This window comes from Pelodiscus sinensis, chromosome 2 (assembly GCF_052426305.1).
Source record: "Pelodiscus sinensis isolate ZL-2025 chromosome 2, ASM5242630v1, whole genome shotgun sequence".
In the NCBI taxonomy this organism is placed as follows: Eukaryota; Metazoa; Chordata; order Testudines; family Trionychidae; genus Pelodiscus; species Pelodiscus sinensis.
In genome coordinates, this window is record NC_143053.1 from 113,517,346 (window position 1) to 113,535,891 (window position 18,546).

The 18,546-nt window shown below is 41.2% G+C and overlaps 1 protein-coding gene across 1 annotated transcript in view; it reads left to right on the plus strand.

The window, feature by feature from the left end:
* Positions 1-18,546, plus strand: part of LOC102458814 (uncharacterized) — a 284,741-nt gene that overhangs the window by 137,784 nt on the left and 128,411 nt on the right. The window contains exons 14-15 of the mRNA XM_089776005.1: positions 723-881; positions 9,577-9,662. Coding sequence (XP_089632131.1) covers positions 723-881; positions 9,577-9,662 — 245 coding nt within the window. The remainder of the gene's footprint in view (positions 1-722; positions 882-9,576; positions 9,663-18,546) is intronic.

Consider the following 18,546-nt stretch of genomic DNA (forward strand, 5'->3'; position numbering starts at 1 on the left):
CAAACCCATTGTGTCCATATTATGGAAAGACTTCCACTGATCTTTGTAGTCATTGGACAACCCAACTCCCCACATCCATGGAAGTTCAATGAAGCTCTACTAGCTATCTATATATTTTTTTTCTTTACCAAAAGTACACTTCTTTTCTTAAAATGCCAGATTGAAAAAAAATCCCACAAAATCCTTTTGAAACTGTTTTAAAGCCACCTGTTTTCATCACTGTGCAATGAAGACATTGCTAGCTCATTTTTCTAACTCATTTGAAAAGCCCACTATCAGGCTTGGCAGTTTGTGCGCCACATCTATCAACTGGATAAAAGTTGAAACAGCTGAGATGGTTTTAAATTTCCCACACTGTGGTTTACAATGGAAAATATGTTCAGCTGAGGTTCCATTTTCATGTATGCCATTTGTCATTTAATTTTATAACATAGAGAGCTTTTCAGTCTTTCTTTCCTCTGCCTCCTTCCTTGGCTGTCGAAGATCACATAAGTTTGCACCACTTAGCATTAGTAAATAATTGTTGAAACTCCCTGCGATTGTAAAGTTTTAAAGAGTTGCGCAGGTCTTTAATTGTAAATTACTTTTGACAGGACTGTTATGCAAAGACCTGGCTCATCCCAAAGTGATGCTAGCTGACAACCCCTTACTGCTCCCTGGGCAAAGAAACATGTGGAAGGAATTGTTCTTTTACATTTCACAGCTTGTCATTTCCTCTGCAGGGCAACCTTTGACCTCTTGGAGAGATCCTGACACCCATAAGGGAAGTATTCCCACTGTTGTAAAGGAAGTGGAAAAGCAGTTTAATGCTGTGAAAGGAAGGGAAAAGTGTGTGTCAAAAGAAACTGGGAGCAGAGAAGAGCTTAAAATGTTTCCATCAGGTTAGACTTTTCTGTTCCATTATTTAATTTACTAAAAGTTTGGAAACAGATCTGCTTACTTTTGTTTAAAAAATCCCTCAAAACTCTCAATGATATCACCTCTCAATTATTTCACCAGTCATAGGAGGCAAGGGAAGAGTTTAAATTAAAAGTGAAAGATCAAAAGAAGGCTCAACAAAAAAGTACAAATGTGGTTTGCTGCTCTGTTTAAAATATATCAGTAGGCCAAATGTGTTAGTAATTACAAGGTGTGTGTGGAGTTCACTGACAACATCTGATTATGTTGAGTGTTTCTGTGACATTTTTACATCCTTTCATTTTATTTGGTCATTTATATTCATGGATCACAATGTTCTTTTTTCTCTTCTGCACCAGTAGTCCTGTTAATGCTCCCTTGTTCACTGAGCAGAATAAACATAAATGTGTGTGCACTGTCCATAGTGGGCAGTGTTTTTCATTGAGATGGAGGAACACCCATGAAGGCAAGGAAGTTTTGTGCCACATTATCACATTTTATTTCAAGTAAAAAATCATTCGTGGGAAGGTGGGATGTGAACTCCAAGGGCCCAATGCTGAACTCTGATTCTACTATTATGACCATAGCAGAAGTGTCAACATTAGTAGATGGAATATGTAGTAGAGCTGGCCTTTGGTTCCTGCCCTTCATCTGCAGTTGCACCCTGTCCTCTGCCTGTCATTTCTGCTAATAGAAATGAAATAGAGCCTCCACTTTTATTTTCAAAAAAGTATAATTCTAGATCTTTTCCTTGCAATCATGGCCTTAAAAATGTAATCAGATATAAACAAATCACTAGAGTTGAAAGGAACAAGCAACTGAGAACCACTTCCACAGCAGAAAGCTGGACTTGGGAAAGAAGAACTTACACATATATGCTCTTTTTGTGTGACTATGGCAGTCATTTGGGGGAGGGGGGAGCAACCAAAAGAATTTAATTCACACATCTTCCTCCAAATCTTCAGGCTGGCCCCATGGATAGTATTAAGATAACTGTGCACAGGAACCAGGATTTGTAGGGATGGCTGGTAATGCTTAATTTGTAGAGAAGTTGGTGCACAGGCTCAACCAATTATTTTACTTTCAAAATGGATGTGGCAAGCCCTGAGGTGCGGGGGCCATACTCCTTTAAGCCTAGAGGTTCCGGGGCTCAGCCCTGGCAAACTCTGGCACAAATGAAGCACTAATGGTTGGCAAAAAAACACTTCCATGGACCTGTCCGAAAACATGAGAGGTGGTGCTATTGATTTCATTGAATTCAATCAGGATCCTTACCCAGAGTCCGGAACATTTGACATCTGTGGTGGTTTTGTCCAGGATGTTGCAGCATAAAACCACTGGCCAGGTGTCAGTGCTTTAATGCTTTTCAAGACTGAGGGGAAACATGTTGGCTTATCTCTATGTCTCTGTGCTGTGAAGACAGATACCTGGCAGAACAGGAGAGAAGTAACTATTGAATGCTTCACCTTTAGCTCATAGATGAGCTTTGTGCAAGTCCATTTACAATAACAAAACTGCAGAATGACTGGCCTTCTGAACTTAGGAGATGATCTCCAAGCACAAATTCTAGCTGGTTTTGAGGAGAAGTCAAAGGGGAGAGTTGATAAAGTCTAGGTAAACTGTGACTCCACAGAAGTCAGTGGCAGTTCTGTATTGATTTCAGTGGGGCTAGAATTTCATACTAGGTCTTTATGGCAGTGTCACTCTCATTTTTGTACATGGCTTGTACACATATATTAAAAATTCAGCATCTTTCAATTGTTACAACACTGTAATATCTGGAATACCATTATCACAGATGTTATCTAGTGTACTGAAAATAGATGTTCAGCTGTGTGAAATGATGGGAGGATAGGGGTTCTATAGATAGGTAGATATACAGCTTGACCTAAGATAGTACATTTTAGGAATGGGCTAATGGTTGATACACTGAGTATTTAATGATAACCCTGCAGGAAAGTTAAAAATAGAACACAGAGCCAGCAGACAATTCATTTTTAATGAAAAATTGGAATTCTTTTAGTGAAAGATTGCCATTGAAATTGTAGGCACCTTAATCCATATATAAAAGCTAGTTAGGCATCCTGATTTTAAAAGGCACTAAGCTCCAGCTGCTTTATCTGGAGAAGGGCAGGCCCAAAGGAAATTTTATTTCAGTCATTTTGGCTCATACCAACCTTTGACTAATGTAAATCAGCATAGCTTTATTGTCTTCAGTGGAACTACTTTGATTTATATCAGCTGAGTAACTGGCTCAGTATTTCCTTCAATGACAGAAAATAACATAGCAAGACTGAACGGGTTTAAAAAGATCTTGTAAACCAGAGAGTCTATACTTGATCTAGCAGATTTTCCAAAAACATGCCTAGATTTGAATATGATATGGCTTATCTTTATTCACAAGATAACAGAAGCTTTCTCTGATTATCTTAATTGCTGTAATTCGTTAAATCTATTATGGGGTAATTTAATGCAAAGCTTATATCAGTTTCACAAGGCATGTCACCATCACACAGATTTTTTATGATGGAGCTTTGTGAGAATGGGCTAACCAAATTATCTGTATTCAGGACTGAATGAGAAAATAAACTTCATTTAAAACCACTAATGATTTCCACCGAATTATGTAGGAACCAGAAATTATCCTGTAACTGATGCTTAATTTGGAGCTCTAAAGGTGCCTGTTTTCATCACCTCCTCAGAGAGCAAAGAATTCCCCAATTGCCATGACGACTACACCCTATTTTCTTTTTCAAAGCCACCAGTTACCTGTATGGTACAGTCAAAATCCTCAGTAGCAGACAACATAGTTATGTAAGTTGACCTTTAATACATAGCCTATTTCTTTTTTTTCATTGTTGAGCTCTAACATAGACCAACTCTTCTGCCTCTCTCTGATCTTCCTGTGACATGGCTCCTATAATTCCTATATTTAGCTGCTCTGGTTCTGACTTCTCTACAGCTTGTAGATACTGGTTTTTAACTCATATTAATCAAACATACCTGCTTCAACTTAATTTACATCCTATGAAACCCTCGGAACATTATCCAACTATATGTAAGGCTTGACTGAGAGTGCAGTGATTTCAATAGGAATATTCCCATTAACTGCAGTGGACAGTGGATAATACCTTTAAGTGACATCCGAATGATGTTTGGTGTCAGAAAGGGCCACCACATAAGAGTCAAGCAAAGATGGGATGCAAAAGCCAATCTGCAAATTATTGCACTAATTAAATCTCATCTGTGTGTTCAGGAGAAGGTATTAGAAAAAGTCACTTTAGGAAGGCCACACTCCTTCTCTGCCCTCACATCTCCAAAACCAACAGACCAGTCTGGTCCCACAACCTCTTTGTTATTTCAGTCAAAAATCAGTTGCTTGGTTGGTTTAAAAATTGATATTTGCAAGAGCGGCAACAGTTTCTGTTGGAGAGATGACATCTTCACAGTGGACTTCTGAAGCAGCGGTGAAAAGTGAGCCTTCATCATAGAATTCTTCACTATACTGCTGCTGCGATATTTTGGCTTTTTACGTGCTACTTGCTTCTGTTTTACTGTTACATTCTGGTGTCAAAGTAATTACCTGGAAGCAACGACAAAACCAACAAGCTACTTCCACTAATATTTCCTTGCAGGTATCATTTTAAAAGGGAACAAAGTGACACTTTTGAGTTGAAGAATATTTTCCCTTCTTTCTTTGTAGCTAGTGTTTCAAAAGACTAAACCAAGCCTTTTCCTTCTTTTTCTCTCCCACTGTACTCCTTGGCTGTGTCTACACTGGCACCCTTTTCTGTAAAAGGGATGCTAATGAGACACTTCGGAATTGCAAATGCCGCGGGGGATTTAAATATCCCCCGCAGCATTTGCATGAACATGGCTGCCGCTTTTTTCCGGCTCGGGGTTTTGCCGGAGAAAAGCGCCAGTCTAGACGGGATCTTGCGGAAAATAAGCCCTTTTCATGAAGATCCCTTATTCCTACTAACATTATCCCTTTCAAGTAGGAATAAGGGATCTTCCGGAAAAGGGCTTATTTTCCGCAAGATCCCGTCTAGACTGGCGCTTTTCTCTGGCAAAACCCTGAGCTGGAAAAAAGCGGTAGCCATGTTCATGCAAATGCCGCGGGGGATATTTAAATCCCCCGCGGCATTTGCAATTCTGAAGTGTCTCATTAGCATCCCTTTTCCGGAAAAGGGTGCCAGTGTAGACACAGCCCTTGTGTGTTTGAGATTGGATTAATTCATATAAACGGGAGCAAATTTTGCTCACACTAACAATTTACAATAATAAGTGAAATTCCTCTGTTTTTATATGCTTACAATCCCATTCATTTCTCTCATTGGATTGTAGAAGCCGTGTTTAGTCTATATTGAATGTTCTGTTCTATTTTTCATGTAGGGTACATCTACACTGCACATCTTCATAAGCCACCAAATATTTTTTAAATAATGGGCATGCTATTTTGGCATCCCAGTACCCCTCATAGCCTATTTCAAAATTCAATCAAAATAAGATACACGATTTGCATTGCACAAATTGCATATCTTATTTCGAATTTAGGGTGCTGTGTAGACGCACCCATAGTGACTTATCCTAGATATCCATTTTCATGTCTTTTGTCCGACTCCTGGGTGTCATGTTTCTCAAATGCATATCTCCAGAATTGAAAGAACAGTTGTGGAAACCAGAAGATGCTGGGACCGATCCTTTTCTGACTCATACCAGTTAAATCAGGAGTAATGCTATTAAAAAGTCAGGACATAAAACTGGTGTAAAACGAGTATAAGCAAAATTAGAATTAGGTCATATGTAGAGCTGGGCAAAACTTTTTGCATAGAACTTTTTTTAAAGTGAAATATGCAAATTCAATGATAGCAAACCCCTTTTCAAATTCATGTTGATTTTGTTGAATTGTTTGATTAAAAAGAAATTTACAGAAATCAGAAAATTTTTTTGCATTCCGAAACAGAACATTTTGATTTTTTGTTTCAAAATAACGGGTTCAAATCATCCTCTATTTTTATTTTTAAAAATTAAAAAATGTTTAAAAATGCTCAGAATCTCAACAAAATGTCTGTATACACTGAAGGAAGCCAAAGGAAGAACACTCTTTCTTAGTCTTCCCTTACTCCTCGTAAAATGAGAGTTACAGTAGTCAGAGTAAGAAATCTTCCAGCTCGACATTATTTTGAAATAAAGACTTGTGTAGATGTGCTCTTTGTTATTTTGGAATGTCCGTTTTTTCAAAATAACACTGCTGTGTAGATGTAGCCCCAGAGGGTAACATCTAGCAAGCACAGCACATTGTGTGCAGATGGGAGAGAAGGATATATTGCTTCCAACAGGGAATAAGGAATCAAAATACTTCCTTTATTATCAAGGCTTATCCATAGGCATTTCCTCCTGAAGGCATGGGATACAGCTGATCTAAGCATGACTAAGCAGCAAAATTATTTTACCTTTGACCCTCTTTTCCCTTTGTACTCCAGTTGTAAAAATGTGGGTGCCCATGCACTCTGAGGAACTTGATATTGGTGAGGTACACTTTGTGTCCCAAATTAGGTGTGAGACGTGTGGAATTTAAACTGCCTCTCTGGTACTTCATCTGACCATTTATCTGAGCCTAGATGATACTGTTAATATGTCCAGTCTATACTTGCAGTGAAAAATTGCCATCAGTTCATTTTTTTCATTTATTGTAATATACACTATTATTCTTATTCTGGAATCTGCTAGGGTGCATCTACAGTGCACCCTTACCACAAAATAAGCTACGCAGTTTGCACTATGCAAATTGCATAGCTTATTTCAAGGTAATTTCAAAATAGCGTATACATTTCAAAATAAAGCACTATTCCATAATGACCCTTAGCCTAATGGAATGAGGGTTATATGGATGCCAGAATAGATTTCGAAATAATGGGCGCCCTGTTTCGAAATAATGGGCACGCTCAAAAGATGCAGAATAGCTATTTCAGGATACTTCTGGTATCCCCAAATAGTGCCGCCATCTAGACGCAGCCCTAGAATTCTTAGCAAGAGCACTTGGTTATCCATTTATAGTAGTGTGGCTGAAATATGCTTTTACTCTCTTAATCAAACCCTAGCAAAATTGTACTTCTCCATCTTGGTACGACTATTTTCAACAAGAAACACATTAACATGGAAATTTCATGTTTGCAGTTGAACTTTAACATAATGGTAATATTTGCCATTGCTAATTCTCTTTTGTGCTATGTTCTGTTCTTCAAACTGCTCATCTATATTGGGGACTGTATTGTGTGCCCCTCTTAGGAGCAGAATGTATTTTGAGTCAATTTACTGAAAGAATCACTGCTAAGTGGTATATCTGGACAAAGCTGACACCTTTGACATTTTCTAAAATAGCAAAAATAACAGTATGATTTATGGAGGCTGTGTGTCAAAAGAATTTCTGTGGTATGGTTTGCAATATAACCATTACAACTATTTCACCCATCAAATTGCTGATATGGTGATTAATTAGTGCTTTATTAGTGTTTTTGTGGTCAATTATAAAGTGTTATAAAAAAGTAAAATGCGGTTTAATAAAGAAGAGCTGTGTAGTTCTTGTTGTTTCTTTCTTGGAGCTACTTTGTTTTGTATATGGAAGAAATTTTTTTAACATACTTCAGTTTTTATAAGACACATTTCCCCTAGTAACTAAGAACAACTCCTATTATTAAAAAGTAGACTAGAGTCCTTAGATGTCTTTCTGATTGCTGGCCTCTATTAAAAACTTCTTAAAATAATAGATAGATTTAATTCCTCAAACCAAAAAAAATTATATCATCTTAAGTATTTTTCATATTTATTATGTTGATATGACTTGGCTGCAGAAAAAAAAAAGGAAGCAAAATCTCTTGTATTGCAAGTTTTAAATGTACCAGGCTAAGGTTTACTTAATTAGAACCTCCAGGCAATAAAGGAGCCCTTTTTTAAATTCTGTGAATCTTAATATGCTAAATAATGCAAAGCTTCAACTCTTCAAGCATGAGACACACATCTGGCAGCTTAACATTTAAATTACAGGGAAAAAAACACTTCAGTTGTAATTTTCATGAAGAAGAGAATGGGAAATGTATTACAACTAAATTTAATTTCTTTTTAGATTTTTCATCCTGTCTAATTGCAAGCATTTTGCGTCTTTCCTTTTATTTATTTATTTTTATACAGATTTTTTTCTTTGCATTTTCTTGATCTTTAATTTGAGCTGCTTCTCACTGTTTCAGCCACTGAAGAATTACATTGTGTTTTTACTTAGCAAAAATTGTTTAGAGAAATCTATCTTGGGTTAAAATAATGAGCTTACTGATACAGAAAATAAAGAGAAGAATGGCATTTCAAAGCCTCACAAATAAAATACAACAGGCATGAGACATGACTTAACAACAATTTTGAGTTAATTCCAACTCTTAAGTTGAAATTTTCTTTATTTTGTTATATTCTTTATTTTGCTATTTTCATGCAAAAGTAATTACTGCCTTTTTTCTTCATAATTTTCCAAAAACATGGATAAATTGTTAATTATTTCTGCAAGGTTCATTTGGTAAACTATTTAAATATAGCAAATTAAAATATTAGCACAACAAAGGAAAAAACAATAACCTATCATCCCAAGTGTATATACTGGAAATATATATTACCACCATCTGATATACACTTTTAGCTTATATTTATATGTGTGTGTGAAATATGCAGAGTACTCATAATATAAATCTATACAGTGACATGGCATATATGTGTGTGTATTTAAGTACACACTCACAAACATGCTTTTGCACAGGTAAATTATCATAGGTGACTTCAGTGGAACTATGATAATTTATACCAGCTGTCGATCTGATCATTTATATTACGGGCTCTGTGTGCATGTATATATTTATATACAGCTCTATAAACACACAAAAACAGGTACGCATGCTTGTGCTAATAAATTACTATGTAAGTGCAACATATGTATACACAGATCACACAAGCACATTTAACGAACCACTACTGATTGACATTAGGAGTAAGTGAAAAAAATAAAAATAATAACTAAGCATACCATTTGTGTGGCTGTGTTATGTCTTTCCAGTATTACCCTTAAAATCTTCCCTTCTGACCAGTACTCAGTTTAATGTGGTTAGAGATTTTTTTTCATGTTGTTGGCCATTTTGTCGCCATGTTACATTGAAGCCCTTCTGTGGAGATGCTGAGCAACTACTGTTTAATGTTGGTGCTATGGATCTACTTTCAGTGGCACTCAGCATGTAGCAGAATTGAGCCCATGATTTACACAACAAAGTAACCAACATTCTCCACGCTGAAGAAATAAATCTGGGTTGATTTAAAGTTTCCTGCACTATTAGTTTTTGTGTCCTTTATTTGTGTATGGCCAAAGTACTTATATGGCCCCTGTTACTATAGTATCTAACATAACGCTGTTCAATGCATTTATCCTCGCAATTCCCCCGGAGAAGGGGAGCTCTATTATCCCTGATATACACATGTGAAACACAGGCACAGACGGGTCAAGTGACTTGTCCATGGTTACACAGGAAGTTTATGATAAAGCTTGGAACATGGGTGTCGTAGGCTCTTGGATAGCATGCTAACCAGTTCCCTCCCATTTTAGGTTTTTTCTTATATAAAATTATATATGTATATTTTTGCTTTCAGGAAATTATCCTTGTCAAGTCAGCTCAGGTGATTCAGATAAATATGATTTGGTTCCAGTGAAAGAAGACCAAGATATATCTTACAAGGTAAGGACAATATTCTTAAAGTGAAAATACCATTCCCCTGATTATTAAATAATGTTTCTCAGAAAACATAGAATATGAGAACTGGAAGGAACCTCAGGAGGTCATCAAGTCCAGTCCCCTACCCTCACGACAGGACTAAACACCATCTATCATTTGCTGGTAAAGATAAGAGATGTTTTGGTCTTCTAGGTAGGTTTTCCTGGGCACAAGAGAAAGGAGTGGTGGTGCCAGGCGGTAGCAGAGGTTGAGATCCTTGCACTCACTGCAGTGGTGGAAGCCACAGGAAACATAGTGACCCATCATCTTGCTCCGCTCTGCCACCCTCTTCCACCCACGTAGCTCCACCTTACCACAGCTGCAGGAAGTGGAGCACTGGAGTTGGCCCCAGTCACTCTGCAGGCTCAGAATGGTATTCCCTGCTTTGTATTTGTGCATTACATTTTTTTCTGCATCAGTACAGTTCCTTTGTACTTCTCTTTATTGAATTTCATCCTATTAGTTTCTGAGCAATTCTCTTAATGACTTTGAATGATACATTTCTGTCCTGTCTTCTTAATATTTCTTGCCAAAATAGTGTTTGCTATTCAAAAATGTATATTACATATATGTAAAATAGATATTTGATGTATTTCCCAAATGATAAGCTAGGCAGTGCTGCAAAGTTGGTAGCTCAGACTGAAATTTAAGGGCACTGAAATGCATACATTCCATTAGGGAAGGTCTTAAATATTGATATCCAAGAAAACATGCAATTAAAAAAACCTGACATATGCTAGGGGATACTCATTTACAAATTCACACCACCGCTATAGTGGACAAAGGCTAGAAAACCAAGGGTCTGTTTCCAGACCTTTCATCTTTGGCAATGCCCCATATGGTCACTGGAGTTTCTTAAGAAGAAAGGCCATGATGACTGTAAAATCTTGACCATAGTTAGGCTGCTGGGTGCGTAAAAGCCACAGACTTCCATGCTGACCAGTACTGTTTCACTGTATTATTCTTCTTATTTTGCATCCATCTTCTCTTGTACAGGTTGAAACTCTCTTAACCAGCATTCTCGGGTCCAGCAAAATGGATGTTGCATGACCAAAGAGTCCCGGTGTAGAGCCAGCAATAAGGAGTCTTGTGAGGCCGGCAGAGCAGTGGACTGCCTGCAGGGAGCTGATGGTGGGACCACCCAGCATGTGGCAGCAAGGCTGCCCAGTGGGGCTGGGAGCCCCGGTGCATGGAAGACATGTGGCAATCCAAGGAGATGTAGTGGGTGACATATGGGGCTGCTCATGGAGCCCCAGAATAGTGCACATGGCTGCTCAGGAAACCCCGGCACATGCGGCTGTTTGGAGCCCCAGCACCAGGCTTCCTGGTGAAGACATGGCAGTGATGGTTGCCCAGTGGGTCAGCAGGGCAGCAGGGACAGCAGGAGGTGGGAAGCCTTCTGGAAGGCCAGGGGCAGCTGGTGGCAGGGATCCAAAAATTATCTCCTCAGTCTGGCAAACTCCCTCATCTGGGATCAATCAGGTTCTTAGGGTCCTAGATCAGAGAGGTCCAACATGTACCTAAATGGTAAGTTCAAGAAAAAGCCATCTTCTTGCTCTATGTTTGTATAATGTCTAGTACAGTTTGTATATGCCTATGCCATGACTAGTCCCTGTGCACTTTGGTAATTATTGATGACAAAAACAACATACGTCAATGGTTTTTTAAAATTTCAGCTTTCCATACATTTTTTTGTTGTTGTTCATCAAGATTCTGCCTTACACACAGATGACTAGTGGCAGTAATCAGGAGGTGCAGTCATTTCCTATGCCCTGCCAAAATTTTAATTGCTAAACAGAATGCCCCCACATAGCCCCTCCCTCTGGGTGACCCTCCCTGCATCCACTTGAAGGCATCAGTTGCCCCTGACCTTATAGGTGTTTGCCATCTTCTAGAGCCATATGTCTTGGCCACTTCTGAATTAAATTCTTTGTCACTGAGGATATGTCTACACTACAGTGCTAATTTGAACTAAGCTAATTCGAACTAACGCATCCAGACTCAAAAACTAGTTTGAATTAGCATTTTGCTAATTCGAACTAGCATATCCACACAGAGTGGACCCTGACCCGGGGTTAAGGATGGCCGGAAGCAGTGCCGGCAGGGCATCAGATGAGGACTTAGAGAGTGGAGCTGCTGTCTCAGCCTAGCCGAGGGCTGTGCTTAAAGGGACCCGACCCCCACCCCAGACAAACAGTTCTCAGGGGTGCCCCATTTGCAAAGCAGTCCTGGCTTGGATTGCCTGGACTACCCACACTGGGCACATCACAGCACTCGGCCATCAGCCCGGCTGCACTTGCCGCAGGCTGCCATCTGGGGAGAGGGGGCAATTGGGGGGCTGCAGGAGAGCTTCCACCCCCAGAAGCCCACAGAGCCAGCCCAGTCCTCCCCATCGGGGGCTCGTACCCCATTCCTCCCTCACCTCCTTCCACTTACCCTTCCCTAGCCCCCCTTCTTATTGATGTACAAAATAACGATAACGTTTCTTCCAACATTGACTCTGTCTTTATTGAACAAAACTGGGGGAGACTGGGAAAAGGAGGTGGGAGAGGGGAAGAGAAAGGCTGGGAGAGGGGAGGGCAACTAACATGATCAGGGGTTGGGAACAGGTCCCAGATGAAGAGAGGCTACAGAGACTGGGACTGTTCAGCTTAGAAAAGAGGAGATGGTGCGGGGACAGGATAGAGGTCTCTAAAAGCAGGGGTTGGGTGGAGAGGGTGCATTCAGAAAAGTTCTTCATGAGTTCCCATAAAGAAGGACTAGAGGACACCAAAGGAAAGGAATGGGTAGCAGGCTTCAAACTAGTAAGAGAAAGTTGTTGTTCACAAAGCAAATAGTTAACCTGTGGAACTCCTTGCTGCAGGAGGCTGTGAAGGTTGGAACTAGAACAGAGTTTAAAGAGAAGTGAGATCAATTCATGGAGGTTGGGTCCATGGAGTGGTATTAGCCAGGGGGTAGGAGTGGTGTCCCTGCCCAAAGTTTGTGGAAGGCTGGAGAGGGATGGCACGAGACAAATGGCTTGGTCACTGTCTTTGGTCCATCCCCTCCAGGGTTCCTAGGGTTGGCCGCTGTCAGCAGACAGGCTACTGGGCTAGATGGACTGACCCAGTACGGCCATTCTAAGCTCAGGGCTCAGGGTCGGGGGTCTCAGTGGACCCCCTTGATTCTCTTGCACACCTGTTCCTGGGTGGCCAGGCTGGCAGCTCTCCTGCCCTATACGGCCGGTTTCCTGTGCCTAGTGCGGAGGTTGTGGACGAGGTCCACGATGTCTGCACTGGACCAGGCGGGTGCCCGCCTCTTGTGGTCCTGGGCAAGCTCCCGGGAGCCGCTAGCTTGGTCCCGGGAAGAGGGGGAGGGCTGGTTGGCATCGGGTGGCTGGCTCGAGCTGTGCCAGGTGCAGGGTCTGCTGGCTGGGTGCTGGCAGGCTTGCACTTGGCGTGGGCACCGTAGCCAGCCCGTGCCCCTTTGAGGGGTCGGGGTCTGGGAGGGGGGCAATAGAGTTTCCCTGGTGTTGGCCAGAGTGGCCACCAGGGAAAGCTGGGGAGGGCTAGCCTCCCACTAGTTCGAATTAAGGGGCTACACAGCCCTTAATTCGAACTAGTAAGTTCGAACTAGGCTTAGTCCTCATACAATGAGGTTTACCTAGTTCGAACTAAGCACTCCGTTAGTTCGAATTAAGTTCAAACTAGCGGAGCGCTAGTGTAGCGCCTATCAAAGTTAATTCAAACTAACGTCCATTAGTTCGAATTAACTTTGTAGTATAGACATATCCTGAGGTAGTCCCTTAGGATATGTCAACATTTCATTGAATGCAAATGCAGGCACCCGAGATTGCAAATGAAGAGGGATTTAAATATCCCACACTTCATTTGCATAATTGCATTATGGCACTATTTCGAGAGAAAAAACAGTGTTATTTTGAGGGAAGGGCTTTATCTCAAAATAACCCCATTTTTTCTTTCGAAATAGCGCTATTTCAAAATAGTGCCATAACACGATTATGCAAATGAAGCACAAGATATTTAAATCCCCACTTAATTTGCAATTTCGAGTGCCTTCATTTGCATTTCTCTTGAGACAGAGGAATGAAGTGTGGACATACCCTCAGGGTATGTCTAGACTACATGCCTCTGCCGACAGAGGCATGTAAAATAGGCTACCCGACATAGTCAATGAAGCGGAGATTTAAATATCCCCGACTTCATTAAAATAAAAATGGCCACCGCACTGTGCCAGCTCAGCTGATTGTCAGCACAGCGCGCGAGTCAAGACGCGGATCGGTCGACAAGGGAAGTCTTTGTCGACCGCTCCCTTATGTCTTGTGAAATGAGGTTTATAGGAGCGGTTGACAAAGGCTTCCCTTGTCTACCGATCCACGTCTTGACTCACGTGCTGTGCCGACGATCAGCTGAGCCGGCATAGCGCAGCGGCCATTTTTATTTTAATGAAGTTGGGGATATTTAAATCTCCGCTTCATTGACTATGTCGGGTAGCCTATTTAACATGCCTCTGTCGGCAGAGGCATGAAATCTAGATGTACCCTTAGTGTTAATGTCTTCCATGTGTTTTTGTCTCCAGAGAGAGGACCTGTGAGTTCTACTTTCATGTGCATTAATCTTGACACCTCATGAAGTGTTTACCAGGCGTTTTTGTCTTATTTTGTTTCCTTAAGCTTCAAGTCCCTCTTTCTTTGCATGTAAGTGTCAAAAGGAGGAAATAAGGGTAAACAACCATACTGGTATAAAAGAGGGGATTTCTCTGAAAGAAAGAGCATCTGTGGTAGCACACATGCTGACATTCTCATTTTCTAATGACTTGGCCAATGGTCTGATCAAATTGTGAATAGGCACTATTTAAACACATGAGCACATGTTCTCATGAAGCCACATTCGAGTATCATAAGTATATTCTCAGGGCAGGCTATATCAGTGGGACTTTCCACATGTCTGTCATTCCTGAGCATTGACATTTGTAGTTCAGAGACTGTGTCCCTGCTAAATTACTCTGGGCTAGATTTACTGTGGAATATTTTTAATGCTTTTACTGTCCCATAGGGAAAATAATTGATCATGTATAAATAGTATTCAGGATAATTTGTTCTTCTGCTTTATATGGTTTGAAAAACAGTGATAAAATATTGTTAATGATTCAATAGCAGTAGAATTTTAAAACCGTATTTGCTAACAGCATAATAATTTTGAGCATTTAAAAAAAATCCATATGCACATCCTCTTCCTCCTTTTACCCTTCCCCTCTCCCCCAATAACAAGAAGACACTGAGGAAGGAACTGAAAATTCCCTCTGTTTCAAATCACTGAGTTTTCAGGTAATTGTTCCCTATATGGAGGTCTGGAAGGAAGGTCATGGACCAAACAGAGTAACAACCACAACAAGAGCATTTTAGAAATGGAGGACCAGTTTCCAGGGGAAAAGAAGAAAAGCTCTTGGAGTGATAGACTGAAGGGAGATTTTAACTACTTGAACTCCTTCCAATCCAATGACAACCCGCTCCCTTTGAAAAGGGAGCCATAAGTGGTCAACTCTAAACCCCGCCTTGTGTCCCTATTTCAGCAAGTACTTACGCACTTGGGTAATTTCGTACTGAATAGTTCCATTCACTTCAAAAGGATGACTGGGCTTATTAATGTGTTTAAGTTCCTTGTTGATTTAGGGTCTCTGTGAGGGTACCAGAACACAGAAGGGGTCTGTATGAGTGCAGACATGAATTATTGGGGCATTTAAAATCTGGTTTTAAAATTTGTAAATGAACCCTTTTCCATAATGAAGTCAGTGAAAATGTTCAGATCCAGAAAAAAAATGGTGGTATTGAAATCAAGGTGAGGGTTTGAACTTCATTACTAGAGCTTATTTCTAAGCCTCCTAGAATAAATTCCAGAACGAATGTGCTTTACATGCATGAGAGAATTATTTAGAACTTGATACTAAAGAACTATGCTGCTTATTCAAATTTAAGGTGCAATGCAGCAATTTTATACAGGTCATTATTTAATAATAGGTCTTTCCTATTTTCTTTTCATCTTTCAGAAAAATATTTGACAAACTTTGCCTATGTCTTGAACTATAGTTTTTTGTTATAGTTTTGTTTAAAAACATTTTTTGTGGAGAATAGGAAGAAATTAGTAGAAGAAAGTTTTCCAAGGAGTAACTACACAGACACTATGTCAATGCAACTCACATAAGGAACATACACTAGGAAATAATTTTGAAATAAGTAAAATCAAAATATTAACTCCCAAAATAACAAAATCGAAATAGCATGTCCCCTCTATGGGGAGCATCAAAATTAGTTAGAATTATTTTGAAATAGTGCGTCCATACTGATTGGAACCTGTCTTGGACTTAGAGCCCCCGGAAGCACTATAGGGTGGGCACCAAGAAGGCAGACACTTCCTGTGGCTGCTTGGTCAGGCAAGTTGTGACACGTGCTTTCAGGGGCTCCTCTCTACAACCACATATCACACACCACTCCTCCACTGCCTCCCCCCTTGTGGGACGCAAAACAGACACGGTGTGCTCTGGTTGCCCTTGTGGATGCCACAGCAGTCACAAAAAGAAGCTAGTACTGTTTCAAAGCAGGAGTAGACTCCTGGGCCTCATGCTGCACCTCATAGCACAGTACTTCCACACTTCCCGCATGCTGCTCCAGCAGGGTGATGACCAGCCCAGGCCACAGGCCCTCATCACCCACGTCCTGGCGCTCCTGGTGCTGCAAATGCCTTTCAACCCGTGGACACCATGGAGTGCCACTTCTGGTAGTGGGAGACCAGTTTGGACAGGTGGGACTGCATTGTCCTGCAGCAACGGGACGACCAGCAGTGGTTCCAGAACTTCCACATGTGGAAGGCCACCTTTCTGGAGCTCTGTAAGTAGCTCTCCCCTGCCTTCAGGCAACAGGACACCTGACTGAGACCCGCCATCCTCGTGCAAAAGCGCATGGCCATCACCCTGTGGAAGCTCACCACATCAGATAGTTAGCACTCCATCACGAACCAGTTTGGCTTGGAGAAATCCAGACGGGGCTGTGCTCCTGCAAGTAGCCCAGGCCGTCAACCAGGTGCTGCTATGGAGGGTCATCACTCTGGGGAATGTGGACAGCATCGTGGATGGCTTTGCTGACATGGGCTTCCCCAGTTGTGGGGGAAGGAGGGACCAGAGATGGTACCCACATTCCCATGCTGGCTCCTGACCAGCATGCTTCAGACTACATAAACAGGAAGGGGTATTTCTCCATGGTGCTGCAGGCCCTTGTGGACTACTAGGGACTCTTCACGGGCATCAACATCAGCTGGTTGGGGAAGATGCATGACACCTGCATCTTCCAGAACTCCTCCCTCTTCTGAAAAATGCACACTGGCACTTTTTTTCCAATTGCACCATCAGAGTCGGGGAAGTGGACATGCTCATTTACATCCTGGGCGATGCAGCCCACCCGTTGTTCCCCTGGCTCATGAAGCACTACACGGGCAGTCTGGACCCTTCCAAGGAGCACTTCAACTCCAGGAAAAGCAGGTGCTGCATGGTCGTGGAGTGTGCATTCTGCCGTTTAAAGGGGAGGTTCTGGCATCTCCTCACCCATCTTGACCTCAGCGAGCTCAATTCAACATCAGGGTCATGGCCTTTTATGCTCCAGAACCTATGCAAGAGCAAGGGAGAGACATTTCTTCCAGGGTGGGGGACAGAGGCTGAACAGCTGATAAGGGCATATGAGTAGTCAGACACCAGTACCATTCAGTGAGTACATCAAGGGGCTGTGCACCCTTGAGTGTGAAATCCACTTCTATTATAACTTAATTATACAACTTCATATAGAACCATCTTTGCAAAAGTGTTCTATGAAAGCATTTCAACTGACCACTGAATATATTATAATATTATATTTACCTTTATCAAAGTTTTTAGCATTCCACTGATAAGGATCTGAGTTTGTCTGTTATGTCAATGAGCTCTAAACTAAAATGCAAAAGATAGGTGCAGTCTATGCAATCACTTTTTTAGAATCTTTAGAATACATATTTGCCTGTGAGACCATAATAACTTATTAAGTAAATAGAATAGTAATTTTCCATATTAATATATTTTGCAAAATACCAGGTCTTCCTGGGCCCAATACTGCAGACATATGTCAGCAAAATTGTGTGGACACCATGATGGATGTCATCACCTAAACAATCATGATGGTTACTGTGTTCATAGAGTCATAGGGTATGTCTACACTGCCACCCTAGTTTGAACTAGGGTGGCTAATGTAGGCATTCGAAGTTGCAAATGAAGCCCGGGATTTAAATATCCCGGGCTTCATTTGCATCTTGCTGGGCACTGCCATTTTTAAATCCCCGTTAGTGCAGACTCCGTGTCCACGGCTACACGCGGCACAGAGTAGGTAGTTCAAATTAGGCTCTCTAATTCGAACTACTGTTACTCCTCATGGAACGAGGTGTACCGGTAGTTCGAATTAGAGAGCCTAATTCGAACTACCTACTCCGTGCCGCGTGTAGCCCCGGGCACGGAGTCCACACTAACGGGGATTTAAAAATGGCGGCGCCCGGCAAGATGCAAATGAAGCCCGGGATATTTAAATCCCGGGCTTCATTTGCAACTTCGAATGCCTACATTAGCCACCCTAGTTCGAACTAGGGTGGCTAGTGTAGACATACCCATAGATATTTATGGTCAGAAGGAACCTGATTATCTAGTCTGGCTTCCTATATAGTACAGGCCATAGAATCTCATCCAGTAATCCCTTTACTGAGCCCAGTAACTTGTGTTTGACAAAAACATGTCTTTCAGAAAGATAGCTTGATCTGAAGTTCTTAAGAGATGGAGAATC